General features: G+C 38.9%; 2 protein-coding genes across 5 annotated transcripts in view; both read left to right on the top strand.

Moving 5' to 3' along the window:
- MLO1 (Seven transmembrane MLO family protein) overlaps positions 1-18,645 on the top strand; it is a 344,076-nt gene that overhangs the window by 55,285 nt on the left and 270,146 nt on the right. The gene's annotated exons all lie outside the window — the stretch shown is intronic.
- Positions 9,915-12,606, top strand: LOC149173788 (uncharacterized). Its single transcript, XM_089424732.1, has 2 exons — positions 9,915-11,595; positions 11,706-12,606. The coding sequence occupies exons 1-2, from the start codon at positions 10,083-10,085 to the stop codon at positions 12,299-12,301; spliced, it is 2,109 nt and encodes a 702-aa protein (XP_089280858.1). The 5' UTR covers positions 9,915-10,082; the 3' UTR covers positions 12,302-12,606.

The raw sequence follows: 18,645 nt of genomic DNA, 5'->3' as shown, positions 1-18,645 counted from the left end.
TCCTCGCCCCACAACGAATTTCAGCTCCCGAAATTGGCCCCTTTGCAATTCGCAATTCCTTATGCATCAGCCTCTGCGTAGTGCAGGCCTTGCTGCTGTTGCCTCTGGAAGCTCCTGAAATCTGCGGTTGTGCTTCTCTATGGCTCTTGAACTGATTCACTAGTCCTCTTGATCAAAATCCTGACCATCAACTACTGAATTGACTGCTCCTCCAACTAGATCGAACTGCTCTGTCGCTGCTGCCTGCGCAGTCCTTGCACAATCCCTCTGGGCAAACTCACACTCCCTCTCATTTTCCAGAACTGAAATACTTCCTCCGGAAATGCTGCTGATCTCCTCTACCACCTGCTACTCACCCCCTCACTCAATCTCCTCTGCTAGATCTCTGCTACTAATAAAATTGAGCTACCTAGGCATTTGAGTATCTACATTGTTGCATTTTCCATCTACCTCGACCTCCTCTTATAATCTCCAGTTGGGATCCAGTGACCAAGATTAAAACATAATCGATGGATGAGATCATATCTGGATCGATCCGTGTGAGTTTCTAGATGATTCACACCTTATCTGAATCAATTTTGATTAATTAACCCCTTTTCCTAAGTTTAGACTTAGGAAATAATTAAAAATAAGCTAATAATTTAATTGAAACACTTCTAGGTGGAATTTCCAGAAATAATTTATGGGTTTTAGAGATCTCATGTGTTTTAGCGTGTCCACAAACTTTCGAGACTAGAACACTTCCGATGCTACAAAAACTAACATCATTTCAATGTGATCGCATGTGCTTAGAGAACTGTTCAGGTCACTAAATGAATCACTGTCACATAGCGATTATAAGTGCCTTTTCAAAAGACAATACATCACAAAAGTCAAGTCTAAGGTGTCAAGCTAATGGATAAAATGTATCACTGTCATATAGTGTCACAGTCAAGCATGTCAAGCCTATATCACTGTTAATTCACATGTCAAATTACCAGTCAAGTTTTATGTTAAATTGCTGTTTTATGTGAAAGCCCTTCTTACTAGCCCAACTTAAGATAAGGAAGACAAGAATTAATAATTTTAAATTACAGAGAAAGTGTGCCCGAATGCACAGGTCTATGTCTGCAAACATAACATTGCTGCATCTTGTAGGATGCCAAAATCAGAAATGTTGTTTTACAGTACTCAAGATGACTTCGCCGTCCCTCAAAGGTGTGCCCTATGGAGGCCGCATTAGTAAAACCTTCTCTGCCCAAGCGAATTCTAATAGACCTTTGATTCAGATTAAGAGAGGCCAAATAAAGGGTCTTCTACTCAATTAGAAACGACTGCAAGAGATAAAGCATAAGCTTATACAAAAACGTTCAAGATCAAATGACAAGGTATTACTACAGGACCGAAATTTCTAAGAGAGGAGAGTGCCCTAACCGCAAGGATATAACAGTCCTTCAACAAATCAATGGCAAACCAGCCCAACATATCATAAAAACTTCCCAAAATTTTGCAACAAAAACTTACCTCAAGAGTCTAAAAATTGTGAGCTAGTTCCGAGCATGCTATTGTGAATATTGTGCCCTAGAACTTAGAAGAGGGTTGCAGTCCTGTAGGAATGATTTGAGCCTTATCAAAGACTCTTTGCCCAATCAGATGAAGGAAAGCTGCCCAAATGAACCACCAAAAGCCAAATTTAAAACCAGAAACCCTTCCCTCTTTCTGAAATTTGTTAGTCTGCCTCAGTAGTCCGAATTGATTTTCCTCATGTAGGCTGAAAATATTTTCTCAAAAATTCAGATCTGAAGTGTGAGATAGTTGTTGAGTTTTGATGTGATTTGGGGTTAGATAGGTCTCTTTTTATAGGATTTTTGTGAGGCTAATGAGGACTTCATAGGTCAACATTGGAGAAGTCGTGAGCCTAAGACAATCTCTTAACAATGTTAATTTCGTTTAATAAGTATTATTAATTTGTTTGTTTATGCCCCAAGGAAAGGGCTGTTGTGGTCGTGAAGAGTGGTACAAACATTAAGGTTTCTTTTAATAAACATTATTTAATATTTGTGTTAAGGATCATGCATCCAAAAATGGCCTTCTACGCGGAGCATTGCCTGGAGATCAGGGATGGGCTCATCATCAGACCCCAGTGCACGTTCCAGGATTGGATGCATGCCCTTAGAATCCCCCTCGGGCAGTTTAGAGTTGGGTCTCACAGACTCCGGGTGGAGACAGATCATCACATCGATAGGGCAGATAGGATTTGCTAGCTTTGCCACTTACAGGAGATAGAGACAGAGACACACTTCATCTTCGGATGCCTTGCCTACTATGAGATTCGAGGTCGTTTCCATTGTCTCTTCAGGTTTTCTCAGACTTTGACCAGCTTTCTCAGATATGTTGATCCGAGATGCCTTGCACTTTATCTCCAGGAGGCCTTCAGATTTCAGGCTCGTTTTCTTCAGCCCCCCACGAGATCGGACACCACGCAGAAGATCACGGACTTCTTTAGGGTGCTACCGCCAGCGCGGGGCACCAAAAGAACCATTGACCTGTTGGCATTATGATACAGGTATGACACAAGTGTTGTCCTTGATGGCAACTCTCTCAGATGAAAGATCACAGTATAGCAGGTAAACAGCAAGAATGAAGAAAGAAAGGTATACGCAGGTTCACTATATACCAAGTCGCGTATACACACAAGTTTACTATATACAAAGTCGCGTATACGAAAAGGTATACGCAGGTTACCAAGTCGCGTATACACGCAGGTTCACTATATACAAAGGCGCATATAACGTACACACAAACTTTCACAGAAGGAAAGATGCGTACATGTTGGAAAACTAAGTTTTGGTCCGTGGTATTGGGACCATGGTATTTTGGTATTGGTCCATTGTATTTGGTTCGAGGTATTGACCCTAGGTATTGGGTCCAAGGTATTGGTCCTACGTGGTTATGGACCATGTTATTGAGAGAGGCCTAAACCTATATAAGCAGAAGAAGATCATTAGGCCAAAGAGCAAGTGTGAAAGTGATGAATATCTGATGAAGTGTGAGATCTAGTATGCAGGTTATGGGTATGTGATACTTTGCTAAGGATGCACCTATGTGGCAAATGAAGGTTGATGGACCGGGATCATGAAGACTAAAATGCATTATCATTATATGGTATGATCATGAATAGTTCAGATCTGAATACTGACGCATGTCTTATCCTTTATATCTGATGATCTGGGTATATCTGAAGTAGAAAATTGCAACGAAGGTATAAGTAATTATTTTCAGATTTGTACGCTGGTTCCCTTTGGTGAAAGGGCGTATACACGCTAGTTCGACACAACCAAGTAGCGTATACATTATGAAATTTGATATTTGAGGTTGTTGTTGGTTCTAGTGGTTGTTGCAGAGTTCTGGTGACTGTGTTTTGATGACAAGGTTTCAGTGATTCAGTTGTTGGGTGATTTAGAGATTGATGATGTAGATATAGTTGATGGTTGTATTGCAGTGGTGATTGATTTTGTATTGATGGATCCAGTCTGAAAATTTATGAAACGTGGTCCCTGGAAGAAAAGAGAAGGTCGTAGCCTTCTGTAGGTCGGCGCCTATGTACTAGTAAATATATTGGCTAGTACAAGAGCTAGGGGGTTGTAGCTCCCTTCTAGTAGAAGCTGGAGAACGAGAGAAGGTTGTAGCCTTCTGCAGGTGGGTGCCTGCGTACTGGTATGAGTCTGCGCCAGTACAAGATTGTAAACAGGTTTTTCTTATCTTAAAGAAAACAACAGCAGGTGGTTTTTGTCTCGCATTGGGTTTCCACCTTATATCATGGTGTTCATGTGTGTCTCTTATGTGTGATGATCTGTTTTGTTTTTACTGCACCTGGTTACTGTTTATATGGTTAATGATGTTTTGATGCACTGATTAAAGATCAACATATGATGAATTAACTGAATCATAAGTTTGCTGGATATACACTAGTTTCATTAAACACAGTTGCGTGTACACGCGAGTTCCCTTAACTGAAGTAGCATATATGAATATGATTATGGAAATGAAAAGTTATTGATTTGTTAATATTGATTCACCCGCCCCTCTCAGTGTTATTTCCAACAATTGGTATCAGAGCAGGTCCTTCAGAAGAAGCTTGATCACTTGAAGGAAGATCCATCATCATGAGTAATCAAGAAAGAGAGGGATCCATCAAACCACAAATCTTCGATGGGAGCAATTTTGTTTACTGGAAGATAAGAACCACAATCTATCTACAATCGCTTGGAACGGATATATGGGAAATCATGGAAGGAGGATATACATTTCCATCAGTGATTCCTACAGATACGACAGGTAGAAAGTAATATGAAATCAATGCCAAAGCTGTTACTATCTTATTAGCAAGTTTGTCAAAATCAGAGTTTTTCAAGGTCATATAGCTCAAATCAGCTAAAGAAATATGGGACAAAATCATTCTAAGCTACGAAGGAGACACTCAATGCTAAGCTTCAAACTCTCAGAATTCAGTATGAAACTCTTAAGATGCATAGTGATGAAAGCATAACTAATTACTTCCTACGTATATATGAGATTGTCAATTGTATGAAGAATCTGGGTGAAGAAATTAAGGAAGGTGTCTTAGTTGAGAAAATTTTGAGATCCTTGTCTGCTAAATTTGAACCCAAAGTGTCTGCCATAGAAGAAAAGCAAGATCTGCAAAATATCACTATGACGCAGCTTCACGGAATCTTAACTGCTTTTGAAATGAGAAAAGGAGGACCATCAGATATGAGAGAAGCCACATTTAAAGTATTAACAAAGGGAAAAGAAAAACTCAATGAATCAGGATACATTTCAGAAGAAGAATATGAGGTAAATTTTGTCAAGAATCTTCAACGGGGATCTGGAAGGTTCAAAGGTAAGCTACCTTTCAAATGTTTTTCTTGTGGTAGAGTTGGTCATTACGCTGCTAGATGCCCTCATAACAAAGGAAAGATGTCTGAAGAAGGTAATAGAAGTTATTATACTCATGATAATAGTGATGAAGATAATCAAGAAATTAAACTTTTCATGGCATATGAAAATAATGACGTAGAAAAAGAGGAAGTTACTAGATTAAAAGTTCCACTGGAGTCATAACCAGAGGAAGGGAGCAACTGCAGGATGTAGTAAAAGATCAGAGCATAACAATCCAGAGACTTGAATCTAAGATCCTCTCTTTACAAGAAGATCTTAAAGAATCAAAGAAGCAGAATGAAGAAGCTCTTGAAGAACTAGAACATGAAGTGCTCGAATTAAGGCAACAAGTGGAAGAAGAAAGAAAAGCTGAAGAAAACATAAAGAAGCAATATCTGGAAAAGGAAGAACAACATCAGGTTGAGGTAAATATCGTAAAAGGTAAATTAGAAGAAAAGGATAAACTGTTACGATTTCAAGACAGTACTAAGATTTTGGATGATATTCTTAGTAGTCAAAGATCCCTTGGTTTTTATGAAACTGTTGAAGGTGAATCTAGCTCACAGGGTGAGGCAAGGAACTCTAATGCAAAACCTGAAATGCTCAACAAGGAGATAAGAGGTCAACCCCAGCAACAACCAAGGAAAGAAATTCTTCAAAGAAAATCTTTTGCTCCTAACTGTGGAAGTGATAGATGGTTATTTCCTCCGATGAATAATGTTGAATGTTATGAATGTCATAATCTTGGACATGTTGCAGCCAGATGCAGAAGTAGAATGGTTCAAGACCATCACACAGAAAGATCATCACGTTCCAAGTACTTTAAGGGATATTGTTTTGCTTGCAATATGTTTGGTCACAAAGCTATTGATTGCAATAAAAGGAATATAAAACATGTAAGATGTTATGCATGTAACAAGTTTGGACATAAAGTAAAGAAATGCAGGAGCAAAATTCGGACACCAAAGCAAAATGAGCATACATCATCTCAATCTCAGGTATTAAAGAAGACAGAATTAGTGTCAGAAAGACGTGGCATAACTCAGTTAGCAGACATAACAGACCCAGGGGAAGCTGAAAGTATAAACCTTCAATATTCCAATTTGCATACGCAGCTATTATGAAGAGAAGTCGCGTATATCCACGAGTTAAAGGCTGCAGAGTCGCGTATATGGAGCTCTGAAGAAAAAATAGTGGAACAGATTCAGGAAAGAAGTTTGATGTGGTTCAGTCATGGTATGTGTTGGTTGGCACAGGTTCAGGGGGAGCATATGCTTCGAATAATGCATTGTTGGCATTATGGTTAGAAGTCTTTGGTGATGATGCTTATGTGGCTAAATGATACATCTTGCTACTTATTGTTGGTTGGCCAAGAGAATGGTATTGCAGGTTACAGGTCTGGACGCTGGTGACAGATGCTTATGGTGCAGATCATATATGCGTTACGATAGTTGCTGATGAGTATCATGGTCTTGTTTAGATTGTTGGTCATTGTTATAAAAGTCATGTATATCATTTGATGTAAAGGTCATGAAAAGACCTAATTTGTAACCCCACTTTGCATGGAAAGGATGATGTAATAATGTCTATTTCAGTCATGTATAAACATTTGGTATATCCCCACTTGGTTGGGTGGATGAGTCAAAATGGTGTATCCCCACTTGGTTGGGAGATTGATGTATGTATGAGTCATTGGTGATAGGAAGGTCATACTCACTTAGTTGGCTTGTAGAGTCATGTTATTCTTTTGAAAAATATTTTTGCAGACTCGGCATGTGCTTAGGGGGAGCATGAACGGATTGATACATCTTAGCATGTACAAAGGGGGAGCTCAATCAGAGATTTCAACATGTACTCAGGGGGAGTATGGACAGTAGAATGTATATCAAGGGAGAGAATATCTTGGTTCGCCCTTTGCCCTTGATGTCAAAGGGGGAGAGTGACTTGGTGTGGTTGTTGCCATCAAGTCCAAAGGGGGAGATTGTTGGCATTATGATACAGGTATGACACAAGTGTTGTCCTTGATGGCAACTCTCTCAGATGAAAGATCATAGTATAGCAGGTAAACAACAAGAATGAAGAAAGAAAGGTATACGTAGGTTCACTATATACCAAGTCGCGTATACACGCAGGTTCACTATATACAAAGTCGCGTATACGAAAAGGTATACGCAGGTTCACTATATACCAAGTCGCGTATACACGCAGGTTCACTATATACAAAGACGCGTATAACGTACACACGCACTTTCATAGAAGGAAAGGCACGTACATGTTGGAAAACTAAGTTTTGGTCCGTGGTATTTGGACCATGGTATTTTGGTATTGGTCCATGGTATTTGGTCCGAGATATTGACCCCAGGTATTGCGTCTAAGGTATCGGTCCTACGTGGTTTTGGACCATGGTATTGAGAGAGGCCTAAACCTATATAAGGAGAAGAAGATCATTAGGCCAAAGAGCAAGTGTGCAAGTGATGAATATTTGATGAAATGTGAGATCTAGTATGCAGGTTATGGGTATGTGATGCTTTGCTAAGGATGCACCTATGTGGCAAATGAAGGTTGATGGATCGGGATCATGAAGACTAAAATGCATTATCATTATATGGTATGATCATGAATAGTTCAGATCTGAATACTGATGCATGTTTTATCCTTTATATCTGATGATTTGGGTATATCTGAAGTAGAAAATTGTAATGAAGGTATAAGTAATTATTTTCAGATCTGTACGTTGGTTCCCTTTGGTGAAAGGGCGTATACACACTGGTTTGACACAGCCAAGTAGCGTATACATTATGAAATTTGATATTTGAGGTTGCTGTTGGTTCTAGTGGTTGTTGCAGAGTTCTGGGTTCTGCTCTGTGTTCTGGTGACTGTGTTTTGATGACAGGGTTTCAGTGATTCAATTGTTGGGTGATTTAGAGATTGATGATGCAGATATAGTTGATGGTTGTATTGCAGTGGTGATTGATTTTGTATTGATGGATCTAGTCTGAAAATTTATGAAACGTGGTCCCTGGAAGAAAAGAGAAGGTCGTAGCCTTCTGTAGGTCGGCGCCTACGTACTAGTAAATATATCGGCTAGTACAAGAGCTAGGGGGTTGTAGCTCCCTTCTAGTAGAAGCTGGAGAACGAGAGAAGGTTGTAGCCTTCTGCAGGTGGGTGCCTACGTATTGGTATGAGTCTGCGCCAGTACAAGATTGTAAATAGGTTTTTCTTATCTTAAAGAAAACAACAACAGGTATTTTTTGTTGCGCATTGGGTTTCCACCGTATATCATGGTGTTCATGTGTGTCTCTTATGTGTGATGATCTGTTTTGTTTTTACTGCACCTGGTTACTGTTTATATGGTTAATGATGTTCTGATGCACTGATTAAAGATCAACATATGATGAATGAACTGAATCATAAGTTTGTTGGATATACGCTAGTGTCATTAAACACAGTTGTGTGTACACACGAGTTCCCTTAACTGAAGTAGCGTATATGAATTTGATTATGGAAATGAAAAGTTATTGATTTGTTAATACTGATTCACCCGCCCCAAGTATTATTAACAACATGACCGACCCATAGATACTGAGACCAGATCCATGCGGTCTCGGGGGGCCGACCCACCAAACTGGACCAGCCGTCCAGGATTGGATCCACCCCTGGGAGGCGCCCTATAACTTCCAAGTGACAAACCAGTATGCCCACAGGACAACAGACTTTGACGAGCTTCTCTCAGTTTTCTTCTCTCGGCCTCGGATGTTAGGAGTAGGAACTGGACAGGAGACTCCTCCCCCCCCTTTTTGTTTTTCTTCTTCTCCTTCTCTGCTTCATCGTAGCGCTTTGTTTCGAAGCCGAGAGCTTCTAGCTTCTACATTTACATTTACTTAGATTATAGATGTATTTTCTGCTTTTTAAAAGAAATGTTAAAGGGGACCGTTTGGTCCACCGACTTGGCATGATGTAATCATTGTAACTGACAGTCCCGTTGACCTATTTTGGTCATTTGATGGACATTAATAAAATTATCTTATCTTATCTATCTACTTCTATCTTTTCATCATCTTTCTTGTACCCAGATTCCACCATAGTATTCAAAACCGTTCCGGTCTGACCGGTTACCGGCCTAACCGGCCGGTTAGGAGGCTCACCGGTCAGAACCGGTGAAAAAAACCCGGTCAGCACCCCTATTTGCCCAGATTTTTGACCTAACCGGTCAAAACCGGCCGGTTTAGGTCCTAACCGGCCGGTTTTTTGCTAACCGGCCGGTTCCGTCCTAAACCGGCCGGTTTAGGGACAGGCCGCCGGTAAAGGTAAAAAGCGGCGGGTTTATGGCAGCTGAGGGCGGTTTAGGGTTTTTGGGGGTGAGGGAAAGGGATTTTCCCTCCAAAAAGACCCTCACAATTGCTATAAGACACCCCTCTCACCCTCATTTGTCTCACACAACTGATTTGGAGTGTTTGTGAGTGTTTGTGAGTTTGTTTGTGAGCTTGGAGAGTGTGGAGTTTTTGCTGAAGTAGTCATCTTGGAGTTGGAGTTGGAGCTATTTTGGAGATAGTGTGTAGCTGTCAGTGGAGTTGCCATCATCAAGAGGAGGCTAAGGGAGCTACTTTGCATTTCCAGGTAAGGATTTGCACTTGATAATTCCTCATTTGGGTCTGCTGTCCATGAATTAATTTTTTTGTGCTATAAACTTCTCATTTCAATGATCTATCATCTATGCTATGCTAAGCCTATGAACTCTCTAGCTCTATGCTATCAAATTTTTTAGCTTGCATGTGCATTTTTTTTCCTACATTTATCATTGGTTTTCCATGTTCCTTAGCTGCAATTTTTTTTTTAAATGGCAGATTTCTTTGCAAATTGTTATTATTTCAAGCAAACATGGCTCCAAAAGGAAAGGACAGTGCATGGGTTCATTGTGATGTAATTGATGGAAAAATGATATGCAAATTATGCCATAAATCTATTGGAGGTGGGGTATTCTTAGGTTGAAACAACACTTGGCTGGGGTAAGAGGCCAAGTAAAGCCATGTGATGCACCAAAAGAACTGTTAGGTCCTATTAGGGCAGAATACATTGCCAAGCTTGAAAAATTTTATGAGGATAAGGCTAGGGAGAAGGCCATCCAAGATGAAATTGCAAGGAAGAGGGAATTATTAGAAGCCATGAAAGAGAGTGGGTATGATGATTATGAGATTCAAGACTCCACTTCTATCCCTTCCACCAATGACCCCTTTCACTATGTTCATCCTTCTGTTGGAGTTGGCCAACCATCAAGAGGACCAAAGAGACAAAACATCCAAAGTTATTTCTCATCTTCTGCCACCATTGCTTCTTCTAAATCTAATCCCACAGCCACTTCCTCCCAGCCAAGTTCTCAACCCACTTTGGATCAGCATTGGAAAAAACAATGCAAAGAAACTTCTCACCAATACATTGCTAGATGGTGGTATGATTCAGATATCCCATTTAATGCTTCTCGCTCACCTTATTACCAAGCTATGTGGGACTCTGTTATAGCTGCAGGAAAGGGCTTCAAAGGCCCTAGTATGCATGACTTGAGGGGAGCTCTTTTGCAAAAAGAGATATCTTCCATTGATGAGTATTTGACTGAGTTTAGAGAGTCATGGGTCAAAACAGGTTGTTCCATTATGTCAGATGGATGGACCGATGGAAAGAACCGCACTATCATTAATTTCCTTGTTTCTTGCCCTCAAGGAACCATGTTTTTTAAATCAGTTGATGCATCTGATAGGGTAAAGGATGCAAGCCTTCTATTTGAGCTTTTGGATAACATTATTCAGGAAGTTGGGGAGCAGCATGTTGTGCAGGTCATCACTGATAATGCCTCAAACTATGTTCTTGCTGGAAAGATGCTTGAGGCCAAATATAAGACCATATTTTGGACTCCATGTGCTGCACATTGCATAGACCTCATGCTTGAGGATATAGGCAAGGTGGAGTGGGTAAAAAACACTGTAGAGCATGCCAAGTGCATTACAAAATACATTTACAACCACTCATGGGTATTGAGCCTAATGAGGAAACACACTGGAGGCAAAGAGCTTGTTAGGCCTGCAATTACGAGATTTGCAACTCACTTCCTCACGTTGCAATGTCTCAATGGTCAACATAGAAACTTGCAGAAAATGTTTTCCTCTGATGAATGGTCTGAATCTCGGTGGGCTCGTAGACCAGATGGAAAAGACACCAAAAAGAAAGTGTTAGACACTTATTTTTGGAAAAGGTCTGTAGAGCTTGTGAAAATTACCGAGCCCCTTGTTAAGGTGCTAAGGTTGGTGGATGGGGAAAGATTGGCCATGGGCTACATTTATGAAGCTATGGATCAGGCAAAGGAGCAGATACGGGCAGCTTACAATGACAGGTTAGCTAAATATGGCCGTATATGGGAGATCATTGATAACAGATGGAACAATCAACTCCATCGTCCTATACATGCAGCCGGGTATTTTTTGAACCCAAGGTATCACTATAAAAATCGGCTAGGAGATCAGCATGATGGGGAGGTCAGAGCTGGATTGATTGATTGCTTGGAGCGCATGGTCCCTAACCATGTAGAGCAGTTGGATATACATAGACAGCTTACTATTTTCAATCAAGCAAGTGGTACTTTTGGCAAAAACTTGGCAAAGATGGCAAGAGATGTGGACCAACCAGGTAAGCAATTCCAATTTCCATTTTGTTTTTCATTTCAAGCTAAAATTGTTTACGTTCTTTACAATTCAAATTATAAACTAAGTTACTAATTATTGTCTTTTTCTTTGCAGCACATTGGTGGGAGTCATTTGGTGGCCAGTGTCCTCAATTGCAAAGGTTTGCAATTAGAGTCCTCAGTCAAACTTGCAGTGCTTCAGGTTGTGAGCGCAATTGGTCTGTTTTTGAGCGCATACACACGAAGAAGAGAAACCGTTTGGAACAAAAACGGTTAAATGATCTTGTTTTTGTGCAATACAACCTTCGACTGAGGAGGAACCAAATGATGAGCAAATCACCTGATCTAGATCCCATTGTGTTGGACGATATTGATCCAACATCAGAATGGGTGGAGGAGACTGAAGATCCTGTGTTTGAGGCTGATTTTGATATCGACATGGCTTTAGCGGAGGATGAGGCAGATTATGTGGCGGCATCAGAACCAGGATCAGTAGCGGCATCAAGGAAAGGCAAGGAACCAATGGAAGGCACTAGTCGTGCAGGTCGACAAACTCGTGCTTCCACTAGGTCCACTTCTATTGTCATTGGTGGCATTGATACTGATGTTGCAGATGAGGCAGAGGCATCCTCAGACTCTGAACCAGATGATGTCTATGTAGCTCCTGATGATGATCATGTGTCTAGTAGTGGTGATGATCTTGATGATTGATCATGTGTACACTGTAGACTTGTAGTAGGCCAATGGCCTCATAGCTTGCAGCATGGTTTTTGGACTCTATAGGCCATTTAGAGCCTCATTTCCTATGTATTTTGCTATTTTGTCGATGATATGTATTGCACTCGGTGCCATTTTGATATATTCACCTTTGCATGGTATATAAATGAGCAAACTTTGCATATTTTGTCTCTATTGGCTTGGAATCATGGTTTTACATCTTAAAAATAGTTTTTTTTCATTAAAAATTAATTATTTAATGTATTTTTTAAAAACCGGTTCGTTTAGACCAAACCAGTCCCGGTTAGACCGGTTCCGGTCGGTAAACCGGTTAGCTAGGTGGACCGGTTCGGTCACCGGTTCCGGTTTTAAAAACATTGGATTCCACACCCTACGGGGATTTGTAATAAGTGATACTAGTAATGATGAGTTTTGAGTCTGTAACAGGCCTAGGATGTTGGGACTCGATCAGCAAATGAGTACACCTTGGAGTGTTTTTTTAATTTGGTTAATTATCCCTTTTTTTTCAGAGGCAGATAATTTTTTAGGTTTTTTCACTCACGTTTTACTCCAAAGCCAAAGTGACGGTTTGAAGGTTGAGCCCCTGACACATCTTAGTGTCTAGAGTCTATGTATATTACCATACTAGATCACACAAAAAATTTCATGGAATTTGGTTAGGTCTAGGTAGTCATTTTTTAATTTTTTAGATCCTGCAGGTCAAAAATTGCAAATAAAATTGTATTTAAATTGTAATAAGTGTAGTCTAGAGAAGTTTTATGGGGTATGAGTAATCAAAATTACACCACTCACCCTCAACTTTCTACTATAACACACTTTGAGGGGTTAATAATGTGTTTTGGACCCTCAAAACCCACTTTTCCTAAGTTTAGTGGGAAATCTGGCAATTAATTAAGCTATAAATTAAATAAATGGAGAAAAATAAATATCCACACATGCTAAATGTTGTGGAAATGAGGTGGAAAATTATGAGGGAGTTAAAGTGAAGTCCCAAGGTGATGTGGACTCCTAAAATCAAGGAAATGACATGTGCTCAAATAAAATCGAATTTCTGGCATTAAATGAAAACACTGTTTGGAAATTCGAATTTGTGAAGTTAATGCACATTTGGGAGGATTTGGGAGAATATTTGGTGGAGATTTTTGTGGGAAATTGTCCCCACACGGGTTACCACCCATATACACTTGTCATTCCACTATAAAATTCGAATTTGGCACATAAGGGAAGAAGAAAATGATGTTCACTTGCCAGAATTTGATTTTTACACTTGGCATTGGAGCTTCATTCAACAAATTCGAATTTATCTTTAGGATTGTCACCTCATGCCACTTGTTTAATCACTTTTATATTGAGATTGACTCCAATGCCATTTGTCATTGTCATTCTTCATTAGGATTTGCTCCCAACTCTCTATATAATAGAGCTATGGGCTCTCACATTGTATAATATTGTTACTAGCTATTGTGCTTGCGGAAGCGCTGCTGCCTTGTACACTTTCAAAAATATCAATAAAGACTTTGGGGTTTCATTCATGAGGTGTTCTTCCTTTTCGAGTGTGATGAATTGTTGAGCATTGGTATAATTCCTTTTACTCATGCTTTATCTAATTTGTTTCCATATGCTCTTGTAGATTTGTTAATGTAGAGCTATCTTGCATTGCCATTTGATTTAGAAGTATGCTCTAGGTATAGAATGATCTAGTAAATAAATCTCTAGAGTTTCTTATCATTGTTTATTGCTAAATCTATATGGAACTAATTCTTGATTGAAGTTTTGTAGAGGGAACATCTTGTTGGGATTACAGAATCAAGCGTGAAGGGAAGTCTTTGGAGAGACCAACTCACTCTTGATACATTCTTAAAGGAGCTCTCATTTGTTCTTTGAACTTTCATAGTCTTATCTTACAAAGTGGTTTTGCAGGAATTTCGGCACATAGCTTGTACACAAGCCGAGAACTTCTAAATTTAAATCTCTTTTAAAAAAATATTTGTACTTCATTTATTTCATTTGCTATCTAAGAGCTGAAGATGGCTAAGCAAAGACGAGAGTTTACTCACTCTTTAGCTTAGCCTTTTGTAAATTATAATTGTACATATACATTTTATCTTGCTGATGTTTCCATTAATACTTAACTTATTTTGCAGCCATTGTTTGGATTGTTTTTTAACTCTTGTGTGGTAGATTTTGAAGATCAACTTCCCTCAACATCTAACGAGTGTTTGTAGGACCTGTTGACCTCTACCGGTGAACTACCCATGCAGTACACCCCCTTTTTCTTTGCAAGAAAAGGGCAGCACCTGATCAGCGTGTCCGTGCCATCCAACAGTCATCAGCAGCTTGATCATTTTGATTGTAAAACCCAGTCTGCATGTATGAATTGTAAATAATCTTAGCAGACATGAGTCGTGTATGTGTATTGCCTAGGTGGACCCAACTTTCTAGTGGTAATCTAGTCCCGGAAGGTTTTTCGTCTCACCGATCCATGGATCGGTAGAGTTTTCCTTCAAACCTGACCCCAAAGCCGGGATGGATTTTGTCATTAGAATTTTAGGAGAATCCTAGTGTGTTGATCTGCTAGATTATAGTTGTGTCACAGAACTGGGTGATTTATGAGGGTCTATGTTAAGTGGGCTTGTCCCCTTGAGATGTAAGTTGTAAAAGTCATGATGTAATGTGTCTTGAGGGTCGAAAAATGTTTTAAATCCCCTCGTGAGTCCTAAGTCCCAGGTCCTGGGTGATGTTTCCAAAGGTTTAGTTCGATGATCCATTTAAAAAATGAAATAAAATAATAAAATAAATAAAAAATTTAAAAAAATGAAATAAATAATAAATAATAAATTTTTTTTTTTTAAATTTTAAAATTTAAAAAATAATAAATAATAAAAAAATTTAAAAATTTAAAAAAATGAAATAAATAAAAAATAAAAGAAATTTAAAAATTTAAAAAATAATAATAAAATAATAAATAATAAAAAAAAAATTAAAAATTTAAAAAATAATAATAAAATAATAAATAATAAGAAATTTAAAAAATTTAAAAAATAATAATAAAAAATTAATTGAATAAATCGACGGATGAGATCAAGAGATGTCTTGATCTTCATCAACGGTCGAGATCATTTCTACATGGATCATTCGAACTAGCCGTTGGGATCATTTCCTTTATATAGGGTCTTAGCTGGTCATTTCAGATTCATTCGATCTGTGAGTCAGATACTGAAGAAGCTCTCTTGTAAATCTGTTTCTGGTTAATAAAGGAAGACTTTGGGGTCCATATCTTGCTGGTGTTACTCTCTTGGAATGCTGTGAGATCATTTCATTTTTTGCATATGTTATTTTCAGCCATTAATAATAGCTTTTCGTAGAGTATTGTGAGCACAGGTATCTTGTTCACTTGCTGGGGTTTGGGTGCTGTTAGGGTTTCTGAAGTAATGGCAGGTATCTCCATTACTGTTTGAGATCTAGCAGCATTTTTGCCCTCTTTGTTGACGGTTGTTTTGAGCTGTGCAGAAAACATTTTCTGAAGGAAATTTGTGGGCGTTCGGGGAAGTTCTCGGCTGAACCAGCCAACTCCCGCAAGCATTTTTTTTGCTGAGCCCAGTTGGACTTGATCCTGGGTCTATCATTCGGTTTATTTTTCTAAGTTTGCATGAGAGATTTTCTGAAGTTCTTCACAGTGACAAATCTGAAATTTTCGTTTCGTTAAAATATTTCCGTTCTTATTGCTGAATCTGGCTGTTAAGGGGCCAAATCTGTAAATTAATCAGTTGTCTTAGGGTTTCAATTTTCTCTGATCTAGGGTTTCAAATTTTTTGCTTTATGCAGTTTTTATCAGGGTTTAGGGTTTTTAGGTTTCATTTTATCACATAAAAAATTTGGAAAATCATTTTTGCCAGTTTCAGTTGTTTTTCATGTTATATCTTAAGATCTGAATTTTTCAAGTCGAGATGCGAATATGATATCTAGTTAATGGTCTAGGATTCTCGTGGTGGTTTAAAGCATTTATCTTTTTTTCAAAATTCTCAGTCGCTGGATATCGTTTGGTTATGTGATTTCGCTGATTCCTTTTGATGACAAATGATTGTTGTTCACGGTTTATTTTTCTATATCTAACAAGTAATCATTTTAACAATAATCTCTTAAGGCACTGGTCTGCTCAATTAATCAAATCATTTTAGTGCTTTTTATATTGTATCTCGTGTCTCCCAACCAACTGGTCGACAGTTGGTCTCATCATCTCACAGGGACTACCCCCCTTAGCCGCGGGAGACAGGCTTAAACGGAGGGATCGGGGATCAGAGTGACAGCCCCCGGTCTGAGCGTTGTCGTGTCAATCCGCGCGACAACATTTTTTGGCGCCGTTGCCGGGGACTGCTTTTTCTCGGTGTTTCAAACGACAAATCATTTTTCTCATTTCTTATCTCTTCATCTGGCCCGGCAACGCCAATATTTTTTGGCGCCGTTGCCGGGGATAGAGTTTTTCTGTCCTTGGTTTTTTTCAACGACTTTTCATCATTCATCGTTCATCCGTATATCATTCGTTTGAGCTGGCAACGACAACATTTTTTGGCGCCGTTGCCGGGGACAAAGTTTTTCTGTTCCTGGAGTTTCATCGACATTCACCTTATCATCTTTCTCATCTCTCATTTTGGGATGGCAAATTCAACCTTTTGGGTTATCATTTGGATCTTTTATTGCTTTATTTTTCGCCATATCAGTAGCATCTCTTCGGTCTGTTTTTTGTTTGGGTGGCGACTCCACTTTCTCATTTTTCCCAGACAAGAAGCTTTCCTCATATCTGCTTGTGGTTACTTTTTGGATCCTAGAATCAGATTCATTGTTCAAGTGGCGACTCCACTTCTCTCATCTCTTAATTTTCTTGAGCAGAAATCTCTTTCTATCATCCATTTGATCCTTCATTGTTCATCATGGATTATTCATTTAAACCATGTCATTTTACTGATAATCTCCATGATCTTCCGAAAGAGGCCGTTGGTAAATTATTTAAGTTCTCGGGTGGTGATTCGGTCACTGTTGAACAACATTTAAACAGGTTTACTTGTGTAATGATCTTATATTGTAGATTTCCTCAATATAATCATGAAGATTTCAAGATGCGTCTATTTGTTCATTCTTTAGAGGGTGATGCCTTGAATTGGTTTAATAATTTTCCTAATGATTTTTTCACTTCTTTACAAGACATTCTCAATGCTTTTAAAGATAGATATGATAGTCCAAACAGCTTGCCTTCTGCCTCTAAAATTATGCAACAGAATGAAAGTAATTTGATAAGAGGTCCAGCTGAAAGATCCCAAGACGATTCATCATGTCAGAATGTGTCATCCACCGGAAATATTGCAGATCAAGTTCATGATAGTGAAAAATCAGGGACAAATGACAATGAAAGGGAAGAGCAAAAGCAAATTTTACGAAATCTAATGATGCTGGTAAGGAATATGGAAATCAACCAAACTAATTATGTCAATGATGTGAAAACTTTATGCGCCCACCTGGAAAAACGTAATAGGGAGATTGAGGTCACGCAAAGTCACCATGCTAGAGAAATTGAGGCCATGAAAACTAAATATGAAACAGAAATTGGAAACATGCATAGCAAGATGTCAGTCTTAGAAGAGAATATGGTGACCATTAAAGCTGATCATGATAGGGAAATTGACTCTATGCAAAACAATTTATTAACTATGGATGAGGAAATGACTATCATAACGTTCAATCATAACAATCAGTTGGCTGACATGCAAGCGAATCATGAAGAAGAAATAAATTTCATGCAACATTGCTTGATGGACATAAAAGAAAAGAATGATAAAGTAATAAAACACATGCAAGAGCACCATGCCATACAAATCAGTGCTATAAAGGATGAATGCTCTAGACAGATAAATGCCATTAGAATACAGGTTCAAAGGTTTCAACAATTGGAAGATAAGAGAAACCAGCAAACATCAACAGATCAGGAGTCTTCTCATTTGCTGCAACAAGATTCATCTTATTATTGGGAGGTTGTTGATTCGATTGAAAGATGGTTGATTGAAGGTGATCCAGACAGATTTAAAGATCAGATGCAAGATGAAGAAAGACATAGCACGCATATCTTACATACTTCATCTAATAGCTTTGAAACAGAAAGTACCAGGTCATCAGTAATTCAACCAGCCAGAAAGAAAAAGCGCAAGAAAAAGAAAATGAGAAGAAGATTTGACGCATCAGACGTCCGCAAGCAGCTTGATTTTCGGATAGGAAAGAGTCCTACCATATGCAAAATGGGACATGGCACATCCGACAAGCAGCCGACA

The sequence above is a fragment of the Pinus tabuliformis genome, chromosome 4_2 (assembly GCF_031772625.1).
Source record: "Pinus tabuliformis cultivar Carrire ecotype Pingquan chromosome 4_2, CPIR1, whole genome shotgun sequence".
NCBI lineage: Eukaryota > Viridiplantae > Streptophyta > Pinopsida > Pinales > Pinaceae > Pinus > Pinus tabuliformis.
The sequence above is the reverse complement of the archived record's forward strand: the minus strand, read 5'-3'. Positions and strand labels throughout refer to the sequence as shown.

Excerpts from the sequence above, each read along its gene's own strand:
- LOC149173788 (XM_089424732.1), top strand. The coding sequence starts at position 10,083 with ATGAAAGAGAGTGGGTATGATGATTATGAGATTCAAGACTCCACTTCT. Across the intron at positions 11,596-11,705 it reads AAGAGATGTGGACCAACCAG|CACATTGGTGGGAGTCATTT; the intron begins GTAAGCAATTCC and ends TTTTCTTTGCAG.